This window comes from Enhydra lutris, unplaced genomic scaffold (assembly GCF_002288905.1).
Source record: "Enhydra lutris kenyoni isolate GAN:26980312 unplaced genomic scaffold, ASM228890v2 scaffoldscaffold35, whole genome shotgun sequence".
Taxonomy (NCBI): domain Eukaryota; kingdom Metazoa; phylum Chordata; class Mammalia; order Carnivora; family Mustelidae; genus Enhydra; species Enhydra lutris.
The window spans coordinates 16,403,263-16,430,979 of NW_019154119.1; the positions used below are offsets into that span (position 1 = coordinate 16,403,263).

The 27,717-nt window shown below is 39.6% G+C and overlaps 1 protein-coding gene across 5 annotated transcripts in view; it reads left to right on the plus strand.

Annotated features, from left to right (window-relative positions):
* The window catches only part of LOC111154187 (ADAM metallopeptidase domain 17), a 52,249-nt gene that overhangs the window by 6,468 nt on the left and 18,064 nt on the right, over positions 1 to 27,717 (plus strand). Inside the window, exons 2-11 of one of the 5 annotated variants that reach the window (XM_022513634.1) lie at positions 5,797 to 5,929; positions 10,198 to 10,328; positions 11,761 to 11,849; positions 19,190 to 19,358; positions 20,806 to 20,959; positions 22,761 to 22,850; positions 23,871 to 23,920; positions 25,030 to 25,143; positions 26,743 to 26,887; positions 26,996 to 27,084. In XM_022513634.1, the coding sequence (XP_022369342.1) occupies positions 25,084 to 25,143; positions 26,743 to 26,887; positions 26,996 to 27,084 (294 nt within the window). In that variant the 5' untranslated portion in view covers positions 5,797 to 5,929; positions 10,198 to 10,328; positions 11,761 to 11,849; ... (3 more) ...; positions 23,871 to 23,920; positions 25,030 to 25,083. Of the gene's footprint in view, positions 1 to 5,796; positions 5,930 to 10,197; positions 10,329 to 11,760; positions 11,850 to 19,189; positions 19,359 to 20,805; positions 20,960 to 22,760; positions 22,851 to 23,870; positions 23,921 to 25,024; positions 25,144 to 26,742; positions 26,888 to 26,995; positions 27,085 to 27,717 lie in introns of those variants that run through there. The other 4 variants (XM_022513631.1, XM_022513633.1, XM_022513632.1 and 1 more) reach the window with 4 other exon arrangements.

The following is a 27,717-nucleotide window of genomic DNA, read 5'->3' on the forward strand; positions in this document are numbered from 1 at the left end:
CATCTCTCTTTTCCATTATATCCCTGGCGCCTCGAAGGTGGGACACTTCCAGTACATGTTGAAGAAATGACTGGGTGGGGTGTGCTGGAAGGGAGGAAGCAAGTGCAGGATGTGTATGCAGGAAGGGAGCAGTGGGGTGGCAGGTGTACAAGAGCAGTAAAGGAGGGCAGGGTCTCTAAGACTAGAGGAGGCCAAGGGAGGGAAACCATGGCACGTGGCAGAGAGGAGCGGGGAGGGTTGGGCAGGTAATACCTAAATAAAGGAGTATATCTAGTCTCGTCTGACCTTTTGAATTGTGTCTGTTGTTTTCTAACTTTGTGTTTGTAGCCAGCTAAAATGAGAAAAGCTCAGTTGTTTGCAGGACTCCTGGGACAACTTGGAGAAAGCACAGAAGGTGTTCTCGTTCTCGAGAGTGCTAGGCAGCCATTGTGGAGTGCTAAGAGAGATAATGAAGTGGCTTATACTTAAGTTTATTGAGAGATTTGGATACAGATAAAAGATAAACTCTTGGGAAGTGTTTCACATTCTGCTGAGATTACCAGTGGTTGGAATTCGGAGGCGAAGTACAGTGAGGCGGCTGAGAGGTTCCTTGCTGGTGAAGGGCAGTAGTGAGAGCGGGCTCTCCACTTGCTGCAGGAGGGAGCGCCTGTACCGCGTTGTCTGCGATGGCCCCAGGGCATCCAGTGTGCGATATCTAGTTATTATAAGAGGACAAATTACAGTTGAAACACATTAGTTAGGTATTTTGAAGTGCTTTAGCAAGCTACATTTTCAAAGTGCTTATTATGGAAAATATACCTAAAGATAACCAGTGATGTTACTATCGTGCTCTTTCTTTTTTCTAGACCTATTTTTATACATAGTTAAGATCATGCAGTACAAATAGTTTTTTTAATCTACGCTTGTTTGTTCAATATGATAGTGTAAGTATTTTCCCATGTTCTTAAAAGCCTGTTGTTACCAGCATTTTTAATGACTGTAGATTTTTTTTTTTTTTGGTCATTTGTAAGTGGCATATAATTTATCTGTTTCTCCGTTATTAATTTACCTTCTTTCTGATTTTTGTTCTTGAAAATAATGCAAGGCTGAACAAGGACCGTCTTTGTGCCTAAAGCTTTTATCTTCACTTTGAGCTGCTTCCTGAGCCTAGTTCAGCGGTTCTCAAACCTGAGTGCATCAGCATCACCTGGAAGGCACGTTAAACACAGATCACTGGGCCTCAACCCAAGGATTTCTGACTGAGTAGGACTGAGGAAACCTGAAAACTGGCCTTTTTTTTTTTTACATCATTTTTTAAATTATTGTTTTTTAAAGATTTTATTTATTTATTTGACAGAGAGAGATTACAAGTAGGCAGAGAATCAGGCAAAGAGAGAGAGGGAGAAGCAGGCTCCCCGCTGAACAGAGAGCCCGATGCGGGGCTTGATCCCAGGACTCTGAGATCATGATCTGAGCTGAAGGCAGAGGCTTAACCCACTGAGCCACCCAGGCGCCCCAAAACTGGCTTTTCTAACAAGTTCCCAGGTGATGTTGCTGTGTGGGGACCACACTTCAAGAACAACTGGCCTGTGTTACTGACAAGGACACTACAGTATTGAGGTTAAGTTTCTCAGGCAGTAGGAGTGATTATGATCTTGAATGAAACTGAATTCATGTACCAACCTGTATCAGGGAAGTTGAAGAGCTGTAAAGGGTTGTATCAGCATCTCAGCATTGGAGATTTGTGCAGTTTGTACACACGGCAGTGCTGTTTTTTGCAAGGTGCTGTGCTGGGTTTTGTGAGCAACCCAGCTCCCTTTTGGCTGTTTTACAGTCTGTGAAATAAGACAAATAAAACAGAAAGCCAGAAAAAAGGTATTAACAAAGGGCTACAGAATTCAGAGGGAGATGAGATCATGTTTGGTTAGCACATCAAAAAGTAGGAGGCCAAGAAGTAGAAAGTCCAAGAAGAGCTAGGATTTTTTTTTTTTTTTAAGATTTTATTTATTGGGGTGCCTGGGTGGCTCAGTGGGTTAAGCCTCTGCCTTCAGCTCAGGTCATGATCCCAGGGTCCTGGGATTGAGCCCCACATCGGGCTCTCTGCTCTGTAGGGAGCCTGCTTCCTCCCTCTCTCTCTCTCCCTGCCTCTCTGCCTACTTGTGATCTCTGTCTGTCAAATAAAAAAAAAAAAAGATTTTATTTATTTGACAGAGAGAGAAAGTGCGAGAGAGCAAGAGCGCAAGCAGGGGGAACGGCAGGGAGAGGGAGAAGCAGGCTCCCCGCTGAGTGAGGAGCCTGATTTGGGGCTTGATCCCAGGACCTTGGGATCATGACCTGAGCCAAAGGTAGACACTTAACTGACTTGGCCACCCAGCTGCTCCTAGAATATATATATATTTCTTTAACTTTTAAAAAAATTTATTTGAAGAAGGCTCCACGCCCAATGTGGGACTTGAACTCAAGACCCTGAGATCAAGAGTCACATGGTATACCGACTGAGTCTTCCAGGCACCCCAGAGCTAGGATATTTTTAAGGAATTTCGCAAGTATGATGTCAGTGAAGCTTGGGGTTTTCAGCCAGAGAAGCCCAAGTTCAAATCTTGGTTCTGTGCTAAATTAGCTTTGTGATATATTTCTCCTTGAACTTGTTTCTTCATTTGTAAAAAGGGGATACTACACCAGGTATGTTGGTGTAGATTACGTGACAAAACACACACACAAAAATTGTTGAATAGGGGCACCTGGCTGGCTCAGTCGTTAGAGCATGTGAATCTTGCTCTTGGGTCCATGAGTTTAAGCCCCACATTGGGCATGGAGCCTACATTAAAAAAAAAAAAAAAAAAAAGTTGAATAAATGGTAAGTTTCTTGAAGGTTTTTCATTGGTGCTGCTAAGCATTGTAATTAACAAGGCCAAATCACCAAGGCCCATCTATTGGCATAAAAGTGATTGATGCCTTTTGAAACAGCTTTTCTATGGATTTTTTTTTTTTTTTAAGATTTTTTTTACAGAGATTACAAGTGGGCAGAGAGGCAGGCAGAGAAAGAGGAGGAAGCGGGCTCCCAGGACCCTGAGATCATGACCTGAGCCAAAAGCAGAGGTTTTAACCCACTGAGCCACCCAGGCACCCCAGGATTGTATTTTAAAGGAAATTTTATTGATGAAAAATGAGCGGTAGCCAGGAAGTGTGAACTTGCTGTCATTTTATTTAATATTATCTTGAGTTAAAGACTTGGATGGCCTTTTTTTTTTTTTTTTAAGATTTTATGCATTTATTTTAGAGCGAGCACGAGCACACTGGGGGAGAGGGAAAGGGAGAGAAATAGACTCACCACTGAAAAAAGAGCCCCGCACAGTTCGATCTCATGAGCCTGAGATCATGACCTGAGCCAAAATCAAGAGTCAGTCACTTATCCGACTGAGCCACTCTGGTGCCCTGACTTGGATGGACTTTGATGAAATTTACTTTTATCATATAACCGCATGCTTACCTATTGTTTTCCTCAGGTTTGCCCAAATATTGTGTAACAGCGAAGCATCTTTCTGTTGACCACTCTGGCCCTGCCTAGTCCCTGTCTTTGCTATTCTGCTTCAGTGTCCATGGCACCGACCTATATTGTGTATCGTCTGTCTGCTACTGACACGAGTGCTGTAGGAAGCAAGGACTTTGCCGTACTTAATGCTGTATCCGTACTGAGACCAGAGTCTGGCATGTAACAGTGAATTAATGATTGGGTGAATGAACCAATTGAGGATCATATTTAGGAGAAGAGGGAAGAGAAGAGTATTGGGTCAGTTCTTTTAAAAGTGGTTTTATGGGCATATTTAACCTCAATGACAATATACTTGTATTTTAAGCTCCTGGTGTTATATATATATATATATATATTTTTTTTTTTTTTTAAGATTTTATTTATTTGACAGAGATCACAAGTAGGCAGAGAGGCAGGCAGAGAGAGAGGAGGAAGCAGGCCCCCCGCTGAGCAGAGACCCCCGATGTGGGGCTTGATCCCAGGACCCTGGGATCATGACCCGAGCTGAAGGCAGACGCTTTAACCCACTGAGCCACCCAGGCACCCCATGGTGTTATATTTTTAAGTCCATTCTAAGTCTGGTGGAATGATTTTGAATACCATTCCCTCTCATGATATTTGTTGAGAGAAACGGAAAGCATCAGCTCACATATTTTTAGACAGTTTGTACAGAGACTCCAGTCACCAAAATTGTCTTCCAAAACCCTCCTGGTGTTGGAAGAGGTAGCAGAGTTGCTGATGAAAAGTGACTTACATTGGTATCATATACTTTATGGTGTTTACTTTTGCTCTGTACCAAATAAAAACATGTTGTTTTATCTTTGGGGCAGCGCACCTTTGCTTTTCTTGGGTTCCGAGTCAGCCGGGTAAAATAATTAATGTTGGTTTTTATTCAGGGATTAGTTTGGTCATATCACTTCTACTTTCTGATGTCCAGTGGATTGTTCGTTTTGCTGTGTCTGTTGAAGGCAGCAATGATTGGGATATTACCACTTTTTTGCTCTTTAATTTGGAAAATGTAATTTTTCTGTAAAGATTTTACCTTTGGTTTACTGAGGTCATTAATACATTTGTTGCTGTTGCATACTACACATTAACTGATAAGGAATTGATACAGCCCCAAGTTAGCAGTGGTCAGGTCAAGTTGGTCACCTTCATCTTAGAAATTCTAAGCAGGCAAGCCAGAAATGCCTTTAATTTAGAATTTAGCTGATTGTGTAATATGATGTAATGTGATACTCAGAGATATCAAAATTATTACATCTAGTATGGATATGAACTCATGATTCCCTAATTGTCACAAGTATCTTTCCTCATTGATTTGTTTGATCTAGGATCTAGGTTCACACATTGTGTCCTTGTCTATAGTAGTCCCTGCTTACCTGTGGGGGATATGTCCCAAGACCCCCAGTGGATGCCTGAAACTGTGGATAGTACTGAACCCTAGGATAGAATGTTTTTCCTTTACATACAAACCTATGGTAAAGTTTCATTTATAAATTAGGCATAGTAAGAGATTAACAACAGTAATAATAAAATAGAACAATTATAACAATAGACCATAATAAAAGTTACATGAATGTGGTCTCTCCCGAAGTCCTATTTTTTTTTTTTTTAAAGTGAGCTCTCTGCCCAGCGTGGGGCTTGAACTCACAACTCCAAGATCAAGAGTTGCATGATGTATCATCTGAGCCAGCCAGGCAGGCGCCCCTCCTAAGATCTTACTATACTTACCCGTCTTGTGATGATGTGAGATGATAAACTGCATAAATGTTGAGACGAAGTGAGGTGAGTGATGCAGGCATTTTGACCTAGTGTTAGGCTCACATACTGATAGACCACACTGATGGACTCACTTCTGATAGACCACAGCTGACTTCCAGGAACTGAAACCTCTCAACTGGAAACCGCAGATAAGGGAGGACCATTGTATTATGTCTTTGCTTGTCCCTTCTTTCCCGTACCATTTATTTCCTGAAGAAACTGGGTCGTTTAAAATTTTGTAGGGATTCTGACATTCTGGATGCAGCTGATTGTTTTCTAAGGTTGTTAGTTAATTTGGCAATCTAATCCCTTTGTGTCTTAAAAACTGGAAGTTACGTCTTGATTAAATTCAGCTTAATTTGTATTTTTTTGCTTTTTATTTTGGCAAGAATGCTTCATAGGTTGTCCTTAGCGCTTCAAAATGCATTATGTCAGAAAGAGTTTCTTGTCAGACTTTATCATTTTAGTGATATTACAATTAGTAAGCTTAGGTGTTAATAACCTTTTTACCTTTGTTTCAGAAAAGCTTGATTCTTTACTCTCAGACTACGATATCCTCTCTTTATCCAATATCCAACAGCATTCAGTAAGAAAAAGGGATCTACAGGCCTCAACACATTTAGAAACACTACTGACTTTTTCAGCCTTGAAAAGGTAATTTGGATTATTTATAGAAAACTATTGGGGCAATGGGGGGCTTAGTTTGGCAAAAGTAGAAGAATAAGGGTGTTTACTGGAGTCTTGGGAAGTTACATTTTAAAAATTTGTAATATAATTATAGTCAGTAATAATTCTTATATTGCTTATTGCTTATTCCAAAATTCATAGTGATGATTATTAAAAACAAACAAATGGGTATTCCAAAGGTATTAATGATGGGGTAATGATGTTTATGGGATTCTAAAAAAGGATTTTAATTAATTGAATGATTTATAATACCCTAAAATATTTTTTTCTACTTTAGAACCATCAGCTGTGTACCAAATAATATCTTTATTTTATATATGAAGACACTGAGGTTTAGAAATCAAAGATTTGTTCAGGACCTCACAGCCTTGTGGTAATAAATTAATATAGTGCCATAAATCGATATGGTCTCTCTGGGCAGTAATTTTGCTTTCTCTTAGTTTTGCAGATGTAAATCTGTTAGATAATTGCAGGTCTTGTTCTAAAGTCTTTTTAGGGAGCTTTACTAATATCAAAACACACACTGAGAGAATGTAAATGGACTGAATCACTCTGTATTTGAACAACAAATGATGAAGGCCTGTTTTTACTTTAAAAAAAAAATTTTTTTTTTTAAGATTTTGTTTATTTATTTGAGAGAGAGAATGAGCAGGGGGAGGGGCAGAGGGAGAAGCAGACTCTGTGCTGAGCAGGGAGCCCGATGTGGGGCTCAGTCCCAGGACCCTGGAATCATGACCTGAGCTGAAAGCAGTTGCTTAACTGACTGAGCCACCTAGGCTCCCCACAGCAAATATTTAAAAAAAAGAAAGTAATACATGCACTTGGTTTAAAAAGCGAACTATGGAGGGTATAAGAAATTTTCAGGTCCTCCTCAAACTTCACAAATGCAGAAGTTTCCCAAATAAATTTCTAAAAGATTTTAATGCATATTTTTTGCATATAGATCTGTGTACGTGTAGATAATACAGGTAAGTAGATTTACCTCCTTTTTAACAGCTGCATAAATATTTCTATTTCGTAGAATTGTAATGGTTTGTTCTCTAATAACCCATAGATACATATTGTTTAACTGAAGTGATTTTTGTTTTCTATAGCAAACAGTGCTCTGATAACTATCGTTGTGACTATACCTTGTTTAGGTATTTTTATAGGATACATTCCTGAAAGGAGAATGAGTCAAGGGTATACATACTGTAAAAGTTTACTGATGTTACCATATTTCTTCCTAAAGACATTAGCCCAGTTTGTTGTTCTAGCAGCAGTGTATGAGCTTACCTGTAGCCTGTTATCCTTGGCAATACTAGTTTTTATCAGCCCTTAATTTTTGTCCCAGTGAAAGGGGATAGAGTCTCATAGTTGTCTTGATTTTCATTTTGTGTGAATTGAGCATCTTTTCATGTGTTTGTAAGTCATTTATTTTTCTGTGTCTACCTTTTTTGTATCCTTTTATCATTCTTCTGATTGGTTTATTCTGTCATGCTTAGTATATTTATCATATGTGTAACTGATATTTCATGCAAATATATTTTATAATATCTTTTTTGGCTTTTTAAAGTTATTGCCATTATCCTTAGATTATTTCTGAGTAATTTCTTTCTATCAGAGTTCATGTCAAATTGTTGTGTTGATTATCCAGCTTCCAGACCTATAGCAAATTTGAGCAGTGATGATATTAATCATAGTCCTAGTTTATCAGCTACTTTGTGTAATTCACTTTGTGTGTGCTATCTCTAATTCTCACTGTGCTCCACAAAGAAGTTTTCGTTCCTCTGCTTTTGGGGGAAAAAAAATTGAGACTCAGAGAACTTGGGTAACTTGCTCAAGGTCACTCAGCTAGTAAGTGGAAGATAAAGGATTTGAATTAAAGTCTGTGCTATTTTAGCTGTGCTGATAGGGATTTTGGTGAAGGAGCAGGTATAGTAGTAAGAGGTAAATAGGAGCAAAGGATAAGGGGAAAACTGCAAAACAAGAACTCAAAATTTAGCTTTCTAAGTTTCTTTTTTAAATTTAGGTTGTAAAGTTTTTTCTGTGGGGGAAATATTCCCATAACCTCACACATTCCTCTCTTCCGGGTCTCATAGATGACACTGATTTTTTTTTTTTTTTCAATTTTATTTATTTGACAGGGAACACAAGCAGGGGGGAGTGGGAGAAGCGGGAGCCCAATTCAGGGCTTGATCCCAGGATTCTGGGATCATGATCTGAGCTGAAGGTAGACGCTTAATGCCTGAGCCACCCAGGTGCACCAGATGACATTGATTGTTTAAGAGAATGTTCAACAATATCTGTATTATCTCTCTGTGTAAGGAGGCAGGGAGGTTTGTAATTTATCTTACAGAGTTTCCACCTTTAGTTTTTTTTTAGTTTCCACCTTTAGTTTTTTTTTTTTTTTAAAGGTTTATTTATTTATTTATTTGACAGAGAGAGGCATTGTAAGAGTGGGAACATAAGCAGGGGGAGCGGGAGTGGGAGAGGGAGAGGCAGGCTGTCTACCAAGGAGGGAGCCCAATGCGGGGCTCGATTCCAGGAGTCTGGGATCATGACCTGAGCCAAAGCTAGGTGCTTAACCACTGAGCCACCCAGGCACCTCCTCTGAAGTGTTTAAATGGAGATGTATCTAACCGTGTAGGAAAACTTTGGACCAGGTACTTTAAAATAGTTTATTTCATTTAACCCCCAAAAACTATTCAATTAGTAGGCGGTATTATGGTATTATTTTCATTTGTAGATGAAGATACTTAGGTTCAGAGGTAAAGGCCAAGATCAAGCACTAAGTGGTGGAGACAGGATTTGAGCTAGGTTTGTCAGACTCCAAAGCCCTTTCTGTTACACTGTGTTGTTAAAAGAAGACAAAGCGGGATATTTGAAATGATCAGTTTATATAGGGCCGAACTTACCAATGTGAAGCTGCTCATTACTAGATGGTAATTGTAAATGATCAGATTTTTTGGTTTCTGAAACTGAATAATGCATTTAGAATAGGCTTGCTTTTTTTTTTTTTTTTTTTTTTTTTAAAACAAAGTCATCAGTGTTACGGAAAAAATCGTAGCTGTGAATGTGTGGGAAGATATGTTTTAGGAGAACAGGAGAAGATAGTCTAAGGATTTTTGAAATAATGTTCTATTGTCTCTCTTTCCCTCTGACCATTAAAAAACCACAAGCGAACTAAAATTACCTTGTTTTGCTCAAAAAGTTAAAAATACTTGTTGCTATGGAGACAGTCCCAGTCTAGATTCTTCTGGCAGTGTAGACTTAGGCAAACCCACGGGAAGTAACATTTCATAGTTTCAGCCCCACAGTTCACAAAATTTGTTCCTGTGGTTGAGATGAAAAACATACCTTTATCTTCCGTATTCATGGGCGCATTGAAAGGGTAAATAATAATTGAAAAATTCTTGCTCACCACACCCAGATTTTATGTCAGAACTGAAACTGGTAGAAAACAAAAGAATATTAAGCTGACTAAATAACTAAGTATGTATTTTAATGTCTGTGTTGGATATCTTATATTTATTTTCCTCGTAGGAATTGCGGATTAATTTTTTTCAAGAGAAGTTCTCTTTAGAAGGAGAAAAAAAGCATGAGTGATTTTACATATAGAAAGTAGCAGTGATTAATTTCGCAGAGCAATAAAACCGGCTTGATTGCTAGAGGCAGCACAGTATAGGCTTTTGAAATACAGCACTTTGGTTTCCAGGTTCATCATTTACTAGCTGTGTAACCTTGAGTATGTTGATTGACCTTCAACTGGCGATATTTACTGTGTGAAGTGGAGACAGTGTAAGCAGAGCATGTAGCGCTGAGTAGGTATTCAGTAAGTTATACCTAATACCAGGCATTGGTAAATTTTTTAGCCAAGCAGGATTTGAACTTAAACTGTCCATGTGTGTTTCCTTATTCTTCACAGTTTCCAGGAAATATGAACCCATAAGCTGTTTGAGTCTTTTTCCCTCTAATTCTAGTCTTCTGTTTTGCTGAATTCTTAACAGCCTAAAGAAATTTGTCAAAAAAAAATTTTGTCTATTTGTCTTTGTAGGTGACATAATGCTAAGTACCTAGTAAAACAGTTATAACTTGCATAGTGTTTTATTAATGTCAGCTCTCAAGTTATTTTTAAGTAAGCTTAATTTTATGTGCTTAGAGTAAAATTTTATGTGAAAATTTTATGTGCAGTAAAATTTTATGTGCAAATTTCATGTGCTTACAGTAAAATGTGGATGCATGTTTTTCTTTAGGCATTTTAAATTATACCTGACATCAAGTACTGAACACTTTTCCCAAAATTTCAAAGTCGTGGTGGTAGATGGCAAAGATGAAAGTGAGTACACCGTCAAATGGCAGGACTTCTTCAGGGGACACGTAGTTGGTTAGTATGAAGCTTGTTTGTTTGCCCTTGTGTCTGGGGGTATTAGGTGTCCAGATCTAGTTTGATTTCATATTCTTTTTTGGTGGGAGGAAGAAGGGGTGTCAAAGGACTGCTCTTTGTTGTATCTAAGTTATGTAAGTTTGAAAGGAGGAACGTTCAAACAGGAGGAAATGAGGATTATCTTAGCACGGATACTGATTATCTATTTTAATGATTACAGCGAATTTCCTCCCTTTTTTTTTTTTTTTTTTTAAGATTTTGTTTATTTATTTGTGAGAGAGATCACAAGTAGGCAGAGAGGCAGGCGGGCGGGCGGTTGGCCTGGGGGAAGCAGGCTCCCTGCTGAGCAGAGGGCCTGGTGCAGGGCTTGAACCCAGGACCCTAAAATCATGACCTGAGCCGAAGGCAGAGGCTTAACTCACTGAGCCACCCAGGTGCAGTATTTCCTCCCATTTGATAAGAATTTAACCTCTTGTCTCAGGGAAGGATCGTAGGCTTCCCTTATGAGATTTTAAACAGGGAAGCTAGGAGGTAAAATAATTGACTTTATGAATCTGTTAAGTACTTATCTAAGATGGTGTATCAAATGAACAATTGTGGCTTACTTCTGGAACTTCCTCTGCAGAAAAAGAAATGGCATTAAAATCTGTAAATAGGGCGCCTGGGTGGCTCAGTTGTTAAGCATCTGCTTCGGCTCAGGTCATGATCGCAGGGTCCTGGGATTGAGGCCCACATTGGGCTTCATGCTTGGCGGGAAGCCTCCTTCTCCCTCTCCCACGCCCCCTGCTTGTATTCCCGTTCTCTCTGTCAAATAAATAAATAAAATCTTTAAAAAAAATCTGCAAATAGAGCAAGCCCTGTGTATTCCAGATCATGCTTTCTGCCCTCCTCTTAGTTTATTTGTGTTCTCTCTTTCTCTCTTTTTTTTTTTTTTTTTTTTGAGGAGGGGGTGGAGGGGGCAGAGGCAGAAGGATAGAGAGAATCCTAAGCAGGCTCCACACCAAGCGCAGGGCCTGTGGGGGCTTGATCTCACAACCCTTAGATCATGACCGAGCTAAAATCAAGAATTGGATGCTTAATCAACTGAGCCACCCAGGCACCCTTCTCTTAGTTCTTTGTTAACCAGTAATAAGTGATGTTACTTCGGAAGAACATCTACACGTTTGTTTTTGGTTTTGTTCTATAACACACTAGGAAATTTTTACAAGAAGATTGAGGGAAAGAGAAAGGTTTCAGATGAGTTGAGGCTACTCTTTGGAAATATGACTATCTGGCTGCTTACTGGGGCCTCTGTTCCTTGTGGCAGATTTCTACAGTACCTAGGCACATCCCACTCTGATGAAGGACTCTGTTGCTTTTTATTGACACTAATGCATAGTTTATTTTTTGATATAAGTATTTCTTAATGATGGATTTTTCTTTTTCTCTTAAGGTGAGCCTGACTCTAGAGTTCTAGCCCACATAGGAGATGATGATATTACAATAAGAATCAACACAGATGGGGCAGAATATAATATAGAGGTAAATCTATATGTACATTTTTGGGGGGCGGAGGGAGCTGTTAAAAAAGCCATTTCCCAGTTGTTTTAAGAAGACAAAGGTCTTTAATTATACTTACTTCTTTTTTCCTTGTGTTTGAAGTTTTTACCAGTGAATTAGATGATTTTTTTAAATAATTAAAAAAATTTTCTTATAAACATATAATGTATTATTAGCCCCAGGGGTACAGGTCTGTGAATCGCCAGGTTTACACACTTCACAGCACTCACCATAGCACATACCATCCCCAATGTCCATAACCCCACTCCCCTCTCCCTACCACCGCCCCCCGGCAACCCTCAGTTTGTTTTGTGAGATTAAGAGTCTCTTATGGTTTGTCACCCTCCCGATCCCATCTTGTTTCATTTATTCTTCTCCTACCCCCCAAACCCCCTACATTGCATCTCCACTTCCTTATATCAGGAAGATCATATGATAGTTGTCTTTCTCTAGCTGACTTATTTTGCTCAGCATAATACCCTCTAGTTCCATCCACGTCATCGCAAATGGCAAGATTTCATTTCTTTTGATGGCTGCATAGTATTCCATTGTGTATATATATACCACATCTTCTTTATCCATTCATCTGTTGATGGACATCTAGGTTCTTTCCATAGTTTGGCTATTGTGGACATTGTTGCTATAAACATTCGAGTGCACGTGCCCCTTCGGATCACTACGTTTGTATCTTTAGGGTAAATACCCAGTAGTGCAATTGCTGGGTCGTAAGGTAGCTCTATTTTCAACTTTTTGAGGAACCTCCATGCTGTTTTCCAGAGTGGTTGCACCAGCTTGCATTCCCACCAACAGTGCAGGAGGGTTCCCCTTTCTCTGCATCTTCGCCAGCATCTGTCATTTCCTGACTTGTTAATTTTAGCCATTCTGACTAGTGTGAGGTGGTATCTCATTGTGGTTTTGATTTGTATTTCCCTGATGCCGAGTGATGTGGAGCACTTTTTCATGTGTCTGTTGGCCATCTGGATGTCTTCTTTGCAGAAATGTCTGTTCATGTCCTCTGCCCATTTCTTGATTGGATTATTTGTTCTTTGGGTGTTGAGTTTGCTAAGCTCCTTATAGATTTTGGATACTAGTCCTTTATCTGATATGTCCTTTGCAAATATCTTCTCCCATTCTGTCATTTGTCTTTTGGTTTTGTTAACTGTTTCCTTTGCTGTGCAAAAGCTTTTAAAAATATGGAATGCTGGGGCACCTGGGTGGCTCAGTGGGTTAAAGCCTCTGCTTTCGGCTCAGGTCATGATCCCAGGGTCCTGGGATCGAGTCCCGCATCGGGCTCTCTGCTCAGCGGGGAGCCTGCTTCCTCCTCTCTCTCTGCCTGCGTCTCTGCCTACTTGCCATCTCTGTCTGTCAAATAAATAAATAAAATCTTTAAAAAAAATAAATTAAAAAAAATATATGGAATGCTTTACAAATTTGCGTGTCATCCTTGTGCAGGAGCCATGCTAATCTTCTCTGTATCATTCCAATTTTAGTATATATGCTGCCGAAGCGAGCACTAGGTGATTTTTTATAAAAAAAGAAGGTAATATTTTCTACACATCTGAGAAGCTGTCATAAATGCACCCTGTATTTCTTAATGCCATAACTGAGAGAAGGTCACACATGGAATGGATAATGGGAGGAAAAACTTTCTTTCTCTCCTGATTCATTTTTTAATTCTTTCTTTAATAATCCTACTATAAGTATAAATGTTCTTAAAGCCAAAGTCAAGTCTTATTTCTCCTGTTCCCTCTTAGATGCTCAGGAAATGCAAGATCAATAAAAGGCGATAGTTCATATTCTGAAAAGTTAAAAGAGGAAACTAAAACTCAGGCTCTGGGCTGCTCTTCCACTAAAGTACTAGCAGTAGAAACCAAACTAGCTGTTTTGTACAGGATGTATAACCCTGTGTCCTACACTAAGCCAGAAAACAAAACGCTTGCCACAGATTAGTGGATTGAAGCTTCTGTTTCTAGGAAGATGCAAATACTCTGGGTGGTCGTGACACCGAACCAGCAGCTGTGGGGAAACAGTAATTACGGTTGGTCAGAATGAAAGTTTAATGTGTATCTGAGTGCTGATTGGGTTAGGACCACATGCTGGTGCTATAAATGCTGTAAATTTTTTTTTAAAGATTTTATTTTTTGACAGAGCACAAGCAGGGGGAGGGGCAGAGGGGGAGGGAAAAGCAGGCTCCCTGCCGAGCAGGGAGCCCCATGCGGGGCTTGATCCCAGAACCATGGGATCATGACCAGAGCCAAAGGCAGACGCTTAACGATGGAGCCACCCAGGCGTCCCAATACTATAAATTTTAATAACATCCAGTTTGCATGGCCACTAGTCATTTGTCCATCCTTGTGAAAGAGAAGTCTGTCTCTGGCCTTGCGGTCTATTTTGGTCTGCTAGTATGTAGACCATCTAATGTTAGTGTTGTGGGGAGTCTAGCTTACCAGAAAGAGTCAGAAAATTAGCACAAATTAGCATTTACTTCAAAATAGGCGAATTAGTTAATTCTTAAATTTCCTTATTCTTTTAGTCCATTTTTAAAATGTACCTTTATTTTAAAAAGTACTCCCAGAAATTTTCAGAAAATATATCTGAAACCTTACTGAGAAATAGAACTACTGTTACCATTTTGGTGAGTATCCTTCCAAATTTTTTTCTGTACATGTATGCACACTTAGGTGTTTATACTTTTTCCTATAACATTAGGACCATACAGTATGTACAGTTTGTTGTCATGTAGTTTTTTAAAAAGATTATTTATTTGAGGGGGGAGGAGAGAAAGAGAGAGTGAGCACAAGCGAGGGGGAGGGGCAGGGAGAGAGGGTGAAGTAAGATCCTCACTGAACAGGGAGCCCGACACAGGACTTGATCCCAGGAGTGCACGATCATGACCTCAGCAGAAGGCAGCCGCTTAAGCAACTGAGCCACCCAGACACCCCTGTTGTCACATTTTTTCTAAATTTTTTAAAAAATTCAGTTTAGTTAACATACACTGTCATGCATTTTTTAAAATTCAAGTATAATTGTGAACATTTTTCCATATTAATAAATGAAGATCTAAATTAGGGTCGTTAAAAATATTTTATTTATGTGACAGCAGACAAGCTGGCAGAGCAGCAGGCAGAGGGAGAGGGAGAAGCAGGCTCCCCGCTGAGCAAGGAGCCCGAGGTGGGCCTTGATCCCAGGACCCTGTGATCATGACCTGAGCCAAAGGCAGAGGCTTAACCGACTGAGTCACCCAGGCGCCCCTAAAGTTTTTAATAAATGCTGCCTGTTGGTTCCTTGAAACATGGTACTGTTTATTCAACCATCTCTCATTGATGTTCATTTTTGTTTTGTTTCTAATTTTTTGAAATAAAAAATGCTACAGGGGCGCCTGGGTGACTCATCAGCTAAGTGCCCACCTTTGGCTCAGGTCATGATCCCGGAGTCCTGGGGTTGGGCCCAGTCTCAGAATCCCAAGCCTGCTTCTCCCTCTCCCCCTGCCACGCTCCCTGCTTGTGCGCACGCATGCGCACGTGTTATCTCTGTCAAATAAATAGTATGTTAAAGTGCTATAGCAAACAGCTTGGGCACACCTTTCGGGGCATGCATTTAGTTAGGACAGTCTTGGTGATCGGAAATCTTGTGGGTTTGGGGAGGACACCGAGTCGGCTGAGCCAGGGTTCCGCAGTAGCCGCCCTCGCAGCTAGGCAGCCGTGGAGCTTTGTTCCGTCCCTCACCGAGGTGGATGTGGGTCGGATCGTCCTTCTCCAGCTTGTAGCTCTGATGTCTGGACACATCCTTCAAGGTTGCCACAGATGGGAAATGAAGCTAGAGAATCCCGCAGGGGCTTTTAAGGGCCAGACCTGGAAGTGGCTACATCACTTGCACCCAGGTGGGACTGGAACTCTTGTCTCTGACTTGCCTGCAAAGAAGCCTGGGAAATATCCTCTTGTCTTGTGCTCAGAAAGAAAACAGTGTGGGGAATGCTCAGCATTGTTTCTGCCACCGTGCATGTGTCTGCTTATGTCCTTAGAAGAACCTGTTCCTTTTTAATTCAAAATGTGTACATGTACGATCCCAGTTAAATTTGCTCAGGTTCCTCACTTTTCCAAATAATTTCTTGGGGAAATTAGCAATTCTGTTTCCATCCATATTTCCTTGTCTCACTAAATAAAAAAATGGATATAATTAATATTTTATTGTGCGATGTTTACTTAAAAGTAAACTCAGCAGGTTTATTGAAGGACTTCCACATGAGATTAATAATCTTTTAATAAAAAAGTGGTTTACTACAATGGCAGTTTTTATATCCTTTATTACATAATTCTTACCCGCATTTAGCCTGATACAAAAATGATAAAATCTTAGACATAAGAGTCAACAGGAAAATGTATATATCTTATTTTTAACTCACTATTAAACATTTTAAGCCTTTACTGATTTTATCACCAAAGTTTGCTATTTATATAAATAAGCCTAGGTTAAACTTTAATCATAAGAATTATTTTCTTCTCCCTACCTTTTTGCTTTGAAAATGTTCAGATTTACAGAAGAATTATAGAATACCCTATAACCCTTCATTAACTAATAACGTAATACCATGTTTGCTTTATTGTCCGCCCCCACCACCAATCCTTTGAAAATAAGTTGTAGACATGCTAACACTTCACCCCTGAAGGCTTTCGTGTGCATCTCCTAACAGTAAGGACATTCTTCTGCGTGGCCGCAAAAACAGTAACACACAAGAACAATAACAATAACAAGTAAATAAACATAATCTAAAAATGCATAGAACATCCAGTCATCCTCAAAATCTCCTTCATAGGTATTTCCCCCCCAGTTTAGGGTCCAAGAGGTTCTTGCCTCTTACTTAGTTATTCATCAGAAGACTTTTTCTGGCTAATTGTTAATAGTGGCGAAAATAGGATTTGCTTTTATTAGCAGTAATAGTAGCTACTCTTATCTTGAAATCTTAATATATAACTGCATTCATTATTTTATGTATCTTCAAGATAGGTGTATTAGTACTTTACCCAGTGAGAAAAGTTATCTTCAGATAAGTTACTTGTTGAAGATACACAGTTAGGGGTATGGTTGAGGTTTAAACCTGGGTATCTCTGATCCCAAATCCTGACGTTTTTTTCTGTGTCATACTGACTATATCAGGAAACTTAATATGAATTTAGAAATGTTCGTCCAAAAAAACCATTTTTGTCTTTTCCTATTTGTAGGCCAGACGAAGGTCCCTACGGCCAAGCTGTTGGTTAGGTAACTTTCTGAGGTTTCTGCTAGCTCTGCCGCTCATTGTTTCTCAAATCTACCTCATGTGGATTATGAAAGAAGATCCACACATGTACCCTTGACCTTTGAACAACATGGATTTGAACTACATGGGTCCACTTATATACACAATTTTTTTAGTAAATGTATTGAAAGATTTGTGGAGATTTGCAACAATTTGAAAAAACTTGCAGATGAACCATGTAGCCTAGAAATAATGAAAAAATTAAGTTAGGTATTACTGTATAATACATCTAATGTACAAAATATGTGAATTGACTATTTATGTTGTTGGTAAGGCTTCTGGTTAACAGTAGGCTGTTAGTGTTTGTTTTGGGGACATCAAAGTTACATATGATGGATTTTCAATTGCATGGGGGGGGGGTGTCAGTTCCCCTAACCCTGGCATTGTGGAAGAGTCAACTATATTTAACAGCTTTATTGAGATAAAATTCACATACTATGCAGTTCACTCACTGAAAGTATGAAATTCAATGACTTTTAGTATATCCTAGAGTTACGGAAGTCATCACCACCATCCATTTTAGAATACTGTCCTCACCCACAGAAGCAGTACTGGACCCTTTAGCAGCCCACCGCTCTTTGCGCCCACATCTCCAGCCCTAGGAAACCACTGATCATGGTCTCTTCAGATTCGCTTGGTCATTCACAGAAATGGAATCGCACTATGCGGTCTTTTATCACAGGCTTCTTAGGATGCTTTTAAGGTCCATCCACGTTGTAGCCTGTGCCAGTGCCTCATTTCTTTTTCCTGCCGAACACTGGTTTGCTTTGTGGGGACGCCACATTGTGCTTACTCATCAGTCGGATGTTTGCGTTGTTTCCCTTTTTGACTGTTACAAAGAATGCTGCTGTGAACGTTCGTAGCAGGTTTCTGTGTGAGCATGCATTTTCAGTTCTCTTGGGTTTATACCAGGAGTGGAATTCCTGGGTCATATGGTAACTCTATTTTTAACCTTTTTTTTTTTTTTTTTAAACCTTTTGGGGAACTGCCAGTCTTTTCTGTGGTGGCTGCACTGCACATTCTCACCATTTTACATTCCCTAGTGTGTGAGGCTTCTGACTTCTCCGCATCCTCACCAAAACCTGCTGTTACTTGTCTTTGACTCCAGCCATCCTGGTGGATGTGAAGTCACATCCTTGTGGTTTAGATTTTCATCTCCATGATGGATATGGAGGGAGACTGCATATATCCATGTATATATAAAATACAGGGGTGTTTGTATGTGTGTGTACATATGATGTGTTTTTGTACTTTCCTCACAAGCTGCCTGGTTGGATGAGACCAGCATCCTTATAGGAACTTGGTTCTTGACTTGGTTATCCTTTCAAATACGTTAGTTCTGATTTACTATGACCTTGCAATAGGGGAAGTGAAGATTTTTTTTTAAGGGCTTTCCCTGAAAGAGGTGCGTTTTAGGCACATTGCAGCAAGTTTTCAGTCTTCTCTCCTGTGTATAAAACCTATATGGCAAGAAGATACTAAGGAAACCAGAATGAGAAGCGTACAGGGACAGAAGGTTCATCTCCCGTTTGTTGCTATAGGTCATCACCTGGAGTGGGATTGGTGTGTAGCAGGTGTTACATAAATGTTTCTGAGTGAATGGAAAAGGTTACGTATTTCTTTTTCTGGATCTTTTAAAAGATTTCCTAATTTGTACAAAATAATGCTTTTTTTGTATACAGATATAATCAAAGGGTGAATAACCCATGTATTTATCAGCATAGAAACTAAGAGAAATTGAAATGATTTATTTATTTTTAAGATTTTATTTGAGACAGAGTGTAAGAGAGTGTGTGGGGGTCAGGGGAAGCGTGATCCCTGGATACTGGGATCATGACCTGAGCTGAAGCAGATGCTTAACTGGCTGAGCCACCCAGGGGCTCCCGAAATGATTCATTTTTTATAAAATGACGAGTTAGTTTGCTTAACCTGGAAATGAGTGTTATTTAAAAGCAAAGGATGTTGTAAGAATTGAGTATTTAGGAATTCTTATATTTTGCATCTCAATTATGTATGTTTTCTGTTGTAGCCACTTTGGAGACTAATTAATGATACTAAAGACAAAAGAATATTAGTTTATAAATCTGAAGATATTAAGAATGTTTCACGTCTACAGTCTCCAAAAGTATGTGGTTATATAAAGGCTGATAATGAAGAGTTGCTTCCAAAAGGGCTGGTAGACAGAGAGCCACCTGACGGTAAGACTTAAAAATATATATCAAATAAGAAACAAGCATTATGGCTGTCTTCAATAGGGGTGGTTGTTAATTTATTATTCAGAAATTTCTTTAATACTTTTGCTTATAATGTAAGAACTGAAAATACTAGAAAATAATGGTAACAGTAAAGATTGGAAAAAGTCTACAGAAAAAGGAAATTGAATAATCTGAGGGAAATTTTCTTTTTTGGTAAATAGATATTAAAGAAGGATTGATATATAGTGCTTAAGTGGGTGTGGAGAGGAGGGAAAAATATTTTTCTTGGGTACTTAGAAATGACAAAATAATACTGTTGAAAGATAATCTTTAGGTAAGTTTATAAGAAATTAGTTGGTACAAGGAGAGGTCTGTACTATTTAGAAAGAGGTTTTCAGTCTTGGGACAGATCGCTCTATATATTTGTATAAATATATGTTTTGTTTTTTTTTTTTTTTTTAAGATTTTATTTATTTATTTGAGAGAGAGTGAGAGAGAGCATGAGCGAGGAGAAGGTCAGAGAGAGAAGCAGACTCCTCGAGGAGCCGGGAGTCCGATGCGGGACTCGATCCCAGGACTCCAGGATCATGACCTGAGCCGAAGGAAGTTGTCCAACCAACTGAGCCACCCAGGCGTCCCTAAATATATGTTTTTAAGATTTTTTTATTTTTAAGATTTTATGTATGTATTAGAGAGAGAGAAAGCGTGCGCACATGTGTGCATGCATGTGTTGGGGGAAGGGGAGAGGGAGAGAGAGGGACAAGCAGACTTTCCGCAAAGTAGGGCTCCATCACAGGACTCTGAGATCATGACCTGACCCGAAGTCAGACGATTAGCTGACTGAGTCACCCAGACACTCCCAGGATTTATTTTTAAAGTAATCTCCACACCTAATGTCAAGCTTGAACTCACAACCCTGAGATCAAGAGTCACCCACTCTACCAACTCTGCCAGTCCAGCACCCCAGGGTCATTAAAAAACTAACCATCTTGGAGAAGTACTCTACTGTCCTCATTTTTGAAAACTTAGAAAATATGACTGACATTTTTGTATATAAATACTCAATTGAATATTTGATAAGAAAAAGGACCTGTTACATAAACTAATTTTAATGTCTGATTATCTTGATAGTTTTACCCCTTTGCATAAATTATAAACTTCTAGAAGAAAATGACTGTTTCATAGTCCAACAATAAATTAGACTGTTTTACTTTAAGTACTTTTTAAGTTTCCTTATTTTAAAAATTAAGGAGGCCCTTTTCCTTGGTTTTGAATTCTATGATTTTAAAACCTATTACTTTTTACTTTTCTGTCTTCTTCCATATGGTTTTTTGGTTGAAGATAGTCTTTAAGGATACTAAGCTCAAATAATGTTTGTTTCAAAAATATGCTAGATTTAAAATGTTATTATAAAAAAAACTCCTTGTTTTGATGAATTTTGATTTAATAGTGCATACAAATTCATATTAGAGCTTGTTCATCGAGTGAAGAGAAGAGCCGACCCCAATCCCATGAAGAACACGTGTAAATTGTTGGTGGTAGCAGATCATCGCTTTTACAGATACATGGGCAGAGGGGAAGAGAGTACAACCACGAATTACTTAGTAAGTATCAGATATTGGATCAGGTCACTGGACACAAAATCGAGGTAGGGAGGCATATTCCATTTAAGAGAAGACTCCTGTGTTGTGAAATGTAATGAAATGAGATCTATTTCAGATGCTCTGTTATTTCCTAAGATAATGGGGAGCTCTCTGAGGTCTTACACTACTCTGTAGAGAGTCTAGTTTCAAATTTTTGAAAATCCACTTTACCTTTGAACTAGTATTTTCTGCACATTAGAATTTTCATGCATATTAAGGTTTAACATTTTTTATTCACGTGAACTCTTCGAAAACATCACTGCTGTAGTAACGGCCATGACACATGGTTGGATGTGTGCCCCAGAGCGAAAAAAAGTATTAGTCTGGACTTGTGTGTGTTCTCTGCTTATAAGTATATTTCAGAGAAGATGGTCAGTTTGGTGTTTATTGTATAAAATAGCTAATTGTCGGAATATAACTTCGTGGAGTCGATGGGACTCTTCTGGTCATAACTAACGGTAGGGCAAAGATTCAAAGGAAGGGCTACAGAAGTACTGACGCTGGGTGTTTGTGCCTTTGCTATTATAATTTGAAAAGCCAGGGAATCCCATTTCATTGACATTTTTGTTAGTATGATCTCATTCGTCATTATATCTTGGCACTGACAAAATGTTGTTGTTGAGGGAATAAAAGAGAATGCTGCTATTCATGAACCAAGAGCATAGGCCCCCAAAGACGTCTTTCTCATGGCCTTGCTTTTTCCATTCCCTGTGTTTTATTCATACCCTCCCTCACCCTGCTTTCCCTCCCCTTCCCATGTCAAGTGAAAGAATTTCTTATGAGGGTAGTAGGAGTAGTGTGTGAAATCACTGTTCTTGTTCCTAAGTAGGAAGGATTCTTTCTTGAAAATGTTCCTTTCTTAATGCGGGTTTTGTATTAAGGGCCTTAATTTACTTTTTGTTTATTACCCCACAAATAGGAATATAACGAGAGGCCTAGTCTGAAAAATTGCAGCTCTTAGTTTTACACTTACTATAAGCAAAGAACAAGTTTTAGATCGCTGATCTGCTTCACAGTTGCTAGAACCAGCCTCATGCAGCCAGTTTGTGAACAGTGGACTAGTCTGTTTGAGGAAAAGATGGGTAATGAGCATTTTGTTCTTATGTAGTTGGGGTCACCCTTGTTCGTCCTCCCTCAGTATTCTGTCTACCTTACCTCCCCTCCGAAAGCAGAGGACAGAAGTAAGGGGGACCAGTGGAAGCTCACTCCTCTCCTCTCTCTGCCCAGGCCTTGGTGCTGGACTTTGCCCGGTGAGGGCCGGGGGTAGGTTGAGCAGCATCCATCCGTGCCCCTCACCTCTTTCTGAGGAAGGCATCTGAGGTTCTTGCCGAGAGATGGAGTGGCGATGGATTGCTTCTTAGAAGGGCAAATTTAAACAAACAAGCAAACAAACAAAAAAGGGCAAATTTTAGGTATACCGGTTGACTTTTAAATTTCATTTTTATAGTTGAATGGAATGGCAGTTTTTTAGAAGCTGTTATTGATATTTTGGTTCATACGCAATTGATATCCTAAAATTTGAAACGAACTGTACCATTTCTTGATTCTGGTAATAATACTCTAAGCTCGAGGCGAGGAATAATTCTTTTGTTAGTGTCATCGTGGTGAAGACCGCCATCTGAACGCTGGTTTTGTGAATAGGTGCAAACTTTTTACAGTGGTGTTTTCTCTAAACTGACCATTTTAATCCCTGCAGAATTTATTTCATGTTGCAGAGCGGTAAACATACACGTCTTTCTCTCATTTTCTGTTCTAAACGCAGATAGAACTCATTGACCGAGTGGATGACATCTATCGGAACACTTCATGGGACAACGCGGGTTTTAAAGGTTATGGAATACAGATAGAGCAGGTATTTACCAATGGATGTGGCTGCGGCTGTATAACTCCGCTGAGTGATGCGATGCAAATATGTGTCACTTGTATTCAGAACCCAAAAACCGATCTTCAACTCTAATCTTACAAATTTTCAAATGCCAGTGATTTTCATCTGATTTGTATAGTGTTTTTGAATTATTTACAGATTGTGAAGTTTTTTGTTCTTAGGCTCGTTGAGGCAGGAAGGCTTTTTAGGCTGCTGTGATCTCTTCTTTTTTTTTTTTTTTAGATTATTTATTTATTTATTTGACAGAGAAATCACAAGTAGGTAGAGAGGCAGGCAGAGAGAGAGAGAGAGAGAGAGAGAGAGAGGGAAGCAGGCTCCCTGCTGAGCAGAGAGCCTGATGCGGGGCTCGATCCCAGGACACTGAGACCATGGTCCGAGCCAAAGGCAGATGCCCAACCCACTGAGCCATCCAGGTGCCCCTCCTGTGATCTCTTCTTTCTCTGAATTTATGTTTTTATCCCCCTTCACTGTTTTACTTTTTTGATTATGCTTTATGTCTTCAGTTAGAATGTTGGCACATATTGTTGAATCCTTAGAAATTTACTCAGAAATACTGTGTGTACATTTGCAAGGAATTTATGCATATAGAACCAGTAGATCTCTTTTCCTCAGAATTTTCTGGTTTCTTCTAATCTGTGAATAGAGCGCATCCAGTAATGGTGTATTGATGTCATTTTAATTATATCTCATAGTAAACATTGTTCGAAAATTATAAGACTAATTAAAAAAATTCTGAAGTTGGGTATTGCTTTGGACAGATATTTAATATATTTAATAAATTATTATCTCTTGTTTTTTCCAGGCTCTTTGTGCTAAATTAACCATGTTCTTAAAGGTTCTGTAGTATAGAACTTAGAGATTAAGAAACAAAATTTTTGAAATCATGCATATTATATAAATGTTAAACTTTTATAGTACTTGTATAAAACTAAGAGAATTATTTTTCCCTTTTCCATTCTCTTTTACTGTTTTGCATTTTCTTTTAAGTTATTATTTGACTAGGTAATATATACACATGGTACAAAAGCCAGTGAAAAGTAAGTCTCTTCAACCTCTACTATTGTCAAACCATTCCCTTTCCCCAGAGACATCCATGTCACAATCTCCTAAGTACCGTCCTGGAGAGATTTGGTGCATGTGTAGCATGTGGATGTGTATGTGTATATTTGACACATGGTGGTGTGCTCTACTCTTTGCACCTTGCTTTTTCATTTTGTGTCTATGTTGATGGTTGTTCCATTGTGGTACATAGAAAGCTGCCTCCCTTGTCTAAAACAGCAGCATCATGTTCAGGTTTTAGGAGACCAATAAATAAAACTCCGTTTTGCCATAAGAAGTTGGAGCCACTTGGAAAAATGGCGCAGTGTAGATTTGAAATGCCAGCTTTGTAATAATGATAATAGGTGGATTGGAGGGTATGATTTAGATGTGCAATCACAGTGGGTTTCCATCTGTTTCATCCCAGAATTGGTCTTGACCACCCACCACCAAAGCTGCAAAGCCCTTCCCTGTGAGCCTGCCATATGGTGGCGGAGCGGACCAGATTATACCCCCCCAGGCAGGCACATCCAGAAGAGAGGCCAGAAATGGCTAAGCGGAGCATGGCTTTGTTCTTTTCCTTAAACACACTCACTGGTCGATACGTTTCATCTCCTTTGGAGGAAAGCCTTTGTTCCTTTTTTTATTAAAGCAGGATTAACATGAGTTTTTTACTTTATGTCCAAGGAAAAGCCCCTGTTCTTTATCATCTTTTATTTCCGTGGGGTGCAGTGACAGACATCTAGTTCTTTGTTTCTGAATCATTGACTATGGTTGGAGTAAATATTTTAGGCTTAGGAACCCAGGTTCTCATTTTATCAAACTAAATGTAGAAGAAATAAGAGTTCAGGAATACATTTATAAGTTGATAAGTAATATAATAATAAATAATAAGCCATTGACATACATGTTTACCATATCATACCAAGCATATCATATGCTTCTCAGTTTTTTTTTAAATGAATATTAGAGCTGGAATTGTAGTTTTAAAACATTTTTTTCTAGAATGGTGGATGATCTTATTTTGCATAGCTAAAACAGTGCAGTATTGTTCAGTCTTGTGACTTTTTTCTGAAGTGTTCTAAGTATATTGTCTCTTTAAGTATAGATCCGCATTCTCAAGTCTCCACAAGAGGTGAAACCCGGTGAAAGGCACTATAACATGGCAAAAAGTTACCCAAATGAAGAAAAGGATGCTTGGGATGTGAAGATGTTGCTAGAGGTAGGTGGTGGAGTCCCAGATGTGGTGCTGCTGTTAGCATGCTTGGTGGTTTCTCTAGCCCATGGGGCGTGTCTGCATCAATGAAGGGGCGCGCTGAGAAAGGTCACTGAGAACCAGGAGCAGCGCATCCCAGTAACCCAGCAGTGACGCTTTAGCGGGGCCGACAGCAAGACGGGCCAAAAGGTTGTCAAAATGAAAAATGAAAAAAATGAAAATGAAATGAAAAAAAAAAAAACAAAAAAAAAACAGCTAGAAGGCGGTTCTTCTTGACCTTAATATCTTCAAGAATCCAGTTAAAGTATTGAGACTTTAGAAAATGTATACTCAATATAAACATTTTTTGCACACCATTCTGTTCAGGTTTCTTTGAAACTTATCAGTAGATCTGCTAGGTCAGGAATTGTCAAACAGTATGAAGATGTGAAAGTTTTCTTGAAGATGTGAAAGTTTTCTACAGGATTTAAAAATCTTCGTGACTATATTCTAGTTAGAAATCTGAAGATTAAAAAAAAAAAAAAAAGAAAGAAATCTGAAGATAGCCTAAACGTTCTGTGCCTTATGAGTCTTGCCTTGACGGGTATGATTGATCCTTTTTGCCACATATTTCAGCGTCTTGAGTTTGTGTATGCAATTGCTTTGTCATAGAATTGCCTTCCAGGAAGTGAGAGTGATCTTCTGATACGCTCGTGCGTGTGTTGGTTTCCTCTGGCTCCTCTAACAAGTTACCGCAGACTCGCAGCTCATAACAACGCGACTTACCCAAGTTGTCTCTGTGGGTTAGTCCACGTACAGTGTGGCTTATGTCTCACAAGGCAGAAATTAAGTTTTCAGAGCTTGGAGTTAAAGGATATGGCCAGCTCTTCATCCAGGTCGAGATGCGCAGGGTGCTGCCTGTGTTGCCTACTCTCCGTGTCTTCTGGGCTGTGACCCGCTGCCCGGCCAGGTCACTTCTCGAGAGGCTCGGTGAGGGGAGCGGTCCGTCAGGACTGCCGGTAACAAAACGCTGCACACTGGCAGCTTAAACAACGGAAATTTATTTCTCACGGTTCTGGAGGTTGGAAAACCAGAGCAAACTTAAAATGAACAAAAACCCTGGGCACCTGGCTGGCTCAGTCAGAGGAGCACGCGAGTCTTGATCTTCGGGTTGTGGTATCGAGCCCCATGTTGGGTGTAGAGATTACTGAAAATAAAAAACAAAACAAAACCACCACGTACAAAACCAGTGGAGTCCTTGAAATACTTTAGGGGGTTCTGTTTGGTATTCGGTGCTGACATCCCGTGGACAGAGTATCCAGGCTCTGAGACTTACAGAATTGGAATGTCTCCAGGGCTGGGCTGCACGGCTTCACACCAGCCCTCTTGGTTTTGAGCTGCTCTAAAAAGCCCCCAGGTTCTTCCCTGTCCTGTCCCCCACCCCGACTAGATGGTACTCCTCTCCTTTCCTGTATCGGTGGGTGAAAATTGTACACAAGCGTTGTGCGGCGGGTGTGTGTTCTGATGGAGGGCTGCAGTCAGTCACACGGCAGTGTTCTCCAGGGTCTGGTCGAAACATGTCTGATGTAATTGTTAATCTAATTAAGAATACTTTTTTTCTTAAAGCAATTTAGTTTTGATATAGCCGAAGAAGCATCTAAGGTCTGCCTTGCACATCTTTTCACCTACCAAGATTTTGATATGGGAACCCTTGGGTTAGCTTATGTCGGTTCTCCCAGAGCCAACAGCCACGGAGGTGTTTGCCCAAAGGGTAAGTTTTCCGTTTGTTGTGCGGATGTGTGAGAATGGCAGGCTGATTAGATTATATTGTTATCCTGTGTTCGATAAGCAATTTGTCTCTGTTTCCTTTGTCCTCTAGCTTATTATAGTCCAATTGGAAAGAAGAATATCTATTTGAATAGTGGCTTGACCAGCACAAAAAATTATGGTAAAACCATCCTTACAAAGGTATGTTCTCTTATTTTTTAAAAGGATAGATTTTGAGTTTGTTTTAGTAGAACCTTAGCGGTATATATTTATGTAGGTATCTTTTTAAAAAGTGGTATATACTTCTGTTTGCTTCTGCTTAAAAAAAATATATGTTTTGGTGGGAAATGTGAAAATAAAAAATATAAAGAAAAAGATAAAAAGCTACCTGTGAGATTTCTTTTGAGAGTGGTCAGGGTCCTTGTTTTTCCTGAAGTCACCCCTCCTGGAGCCCTTCATCCCGTGCTTTTCTGTGGGCTGCTCGGTCCCCAGTCCTGCAGTGTGGCAGTCGTTAAAAGACTTCCCACTCTCTCTCGTTTCCTGGACCTCATGTTCTTTCTTTTTCTTTTTTTTCTTAAGATTTTATTTATTTATTTGAGAGATTGAGAGGGAGATAGCATGAAGACGGGGGGAGAGAGGAGGGTCAGTGGGAGAAGCAGACTCCCCACCAAGCCTGACGCGGGGCTTGATGCTGGGACTCCTGGACCGTGACCTGGGCTGAAGGCAGATGCTTCACTGACTGAGCCACCCACGAGCCCCTGCTCTTGCTCTTTCTTGATTTATACGGTCATTTTGGTATGGCATACCTTCCAGGAGTTTCCTAAGAAAAGGGTA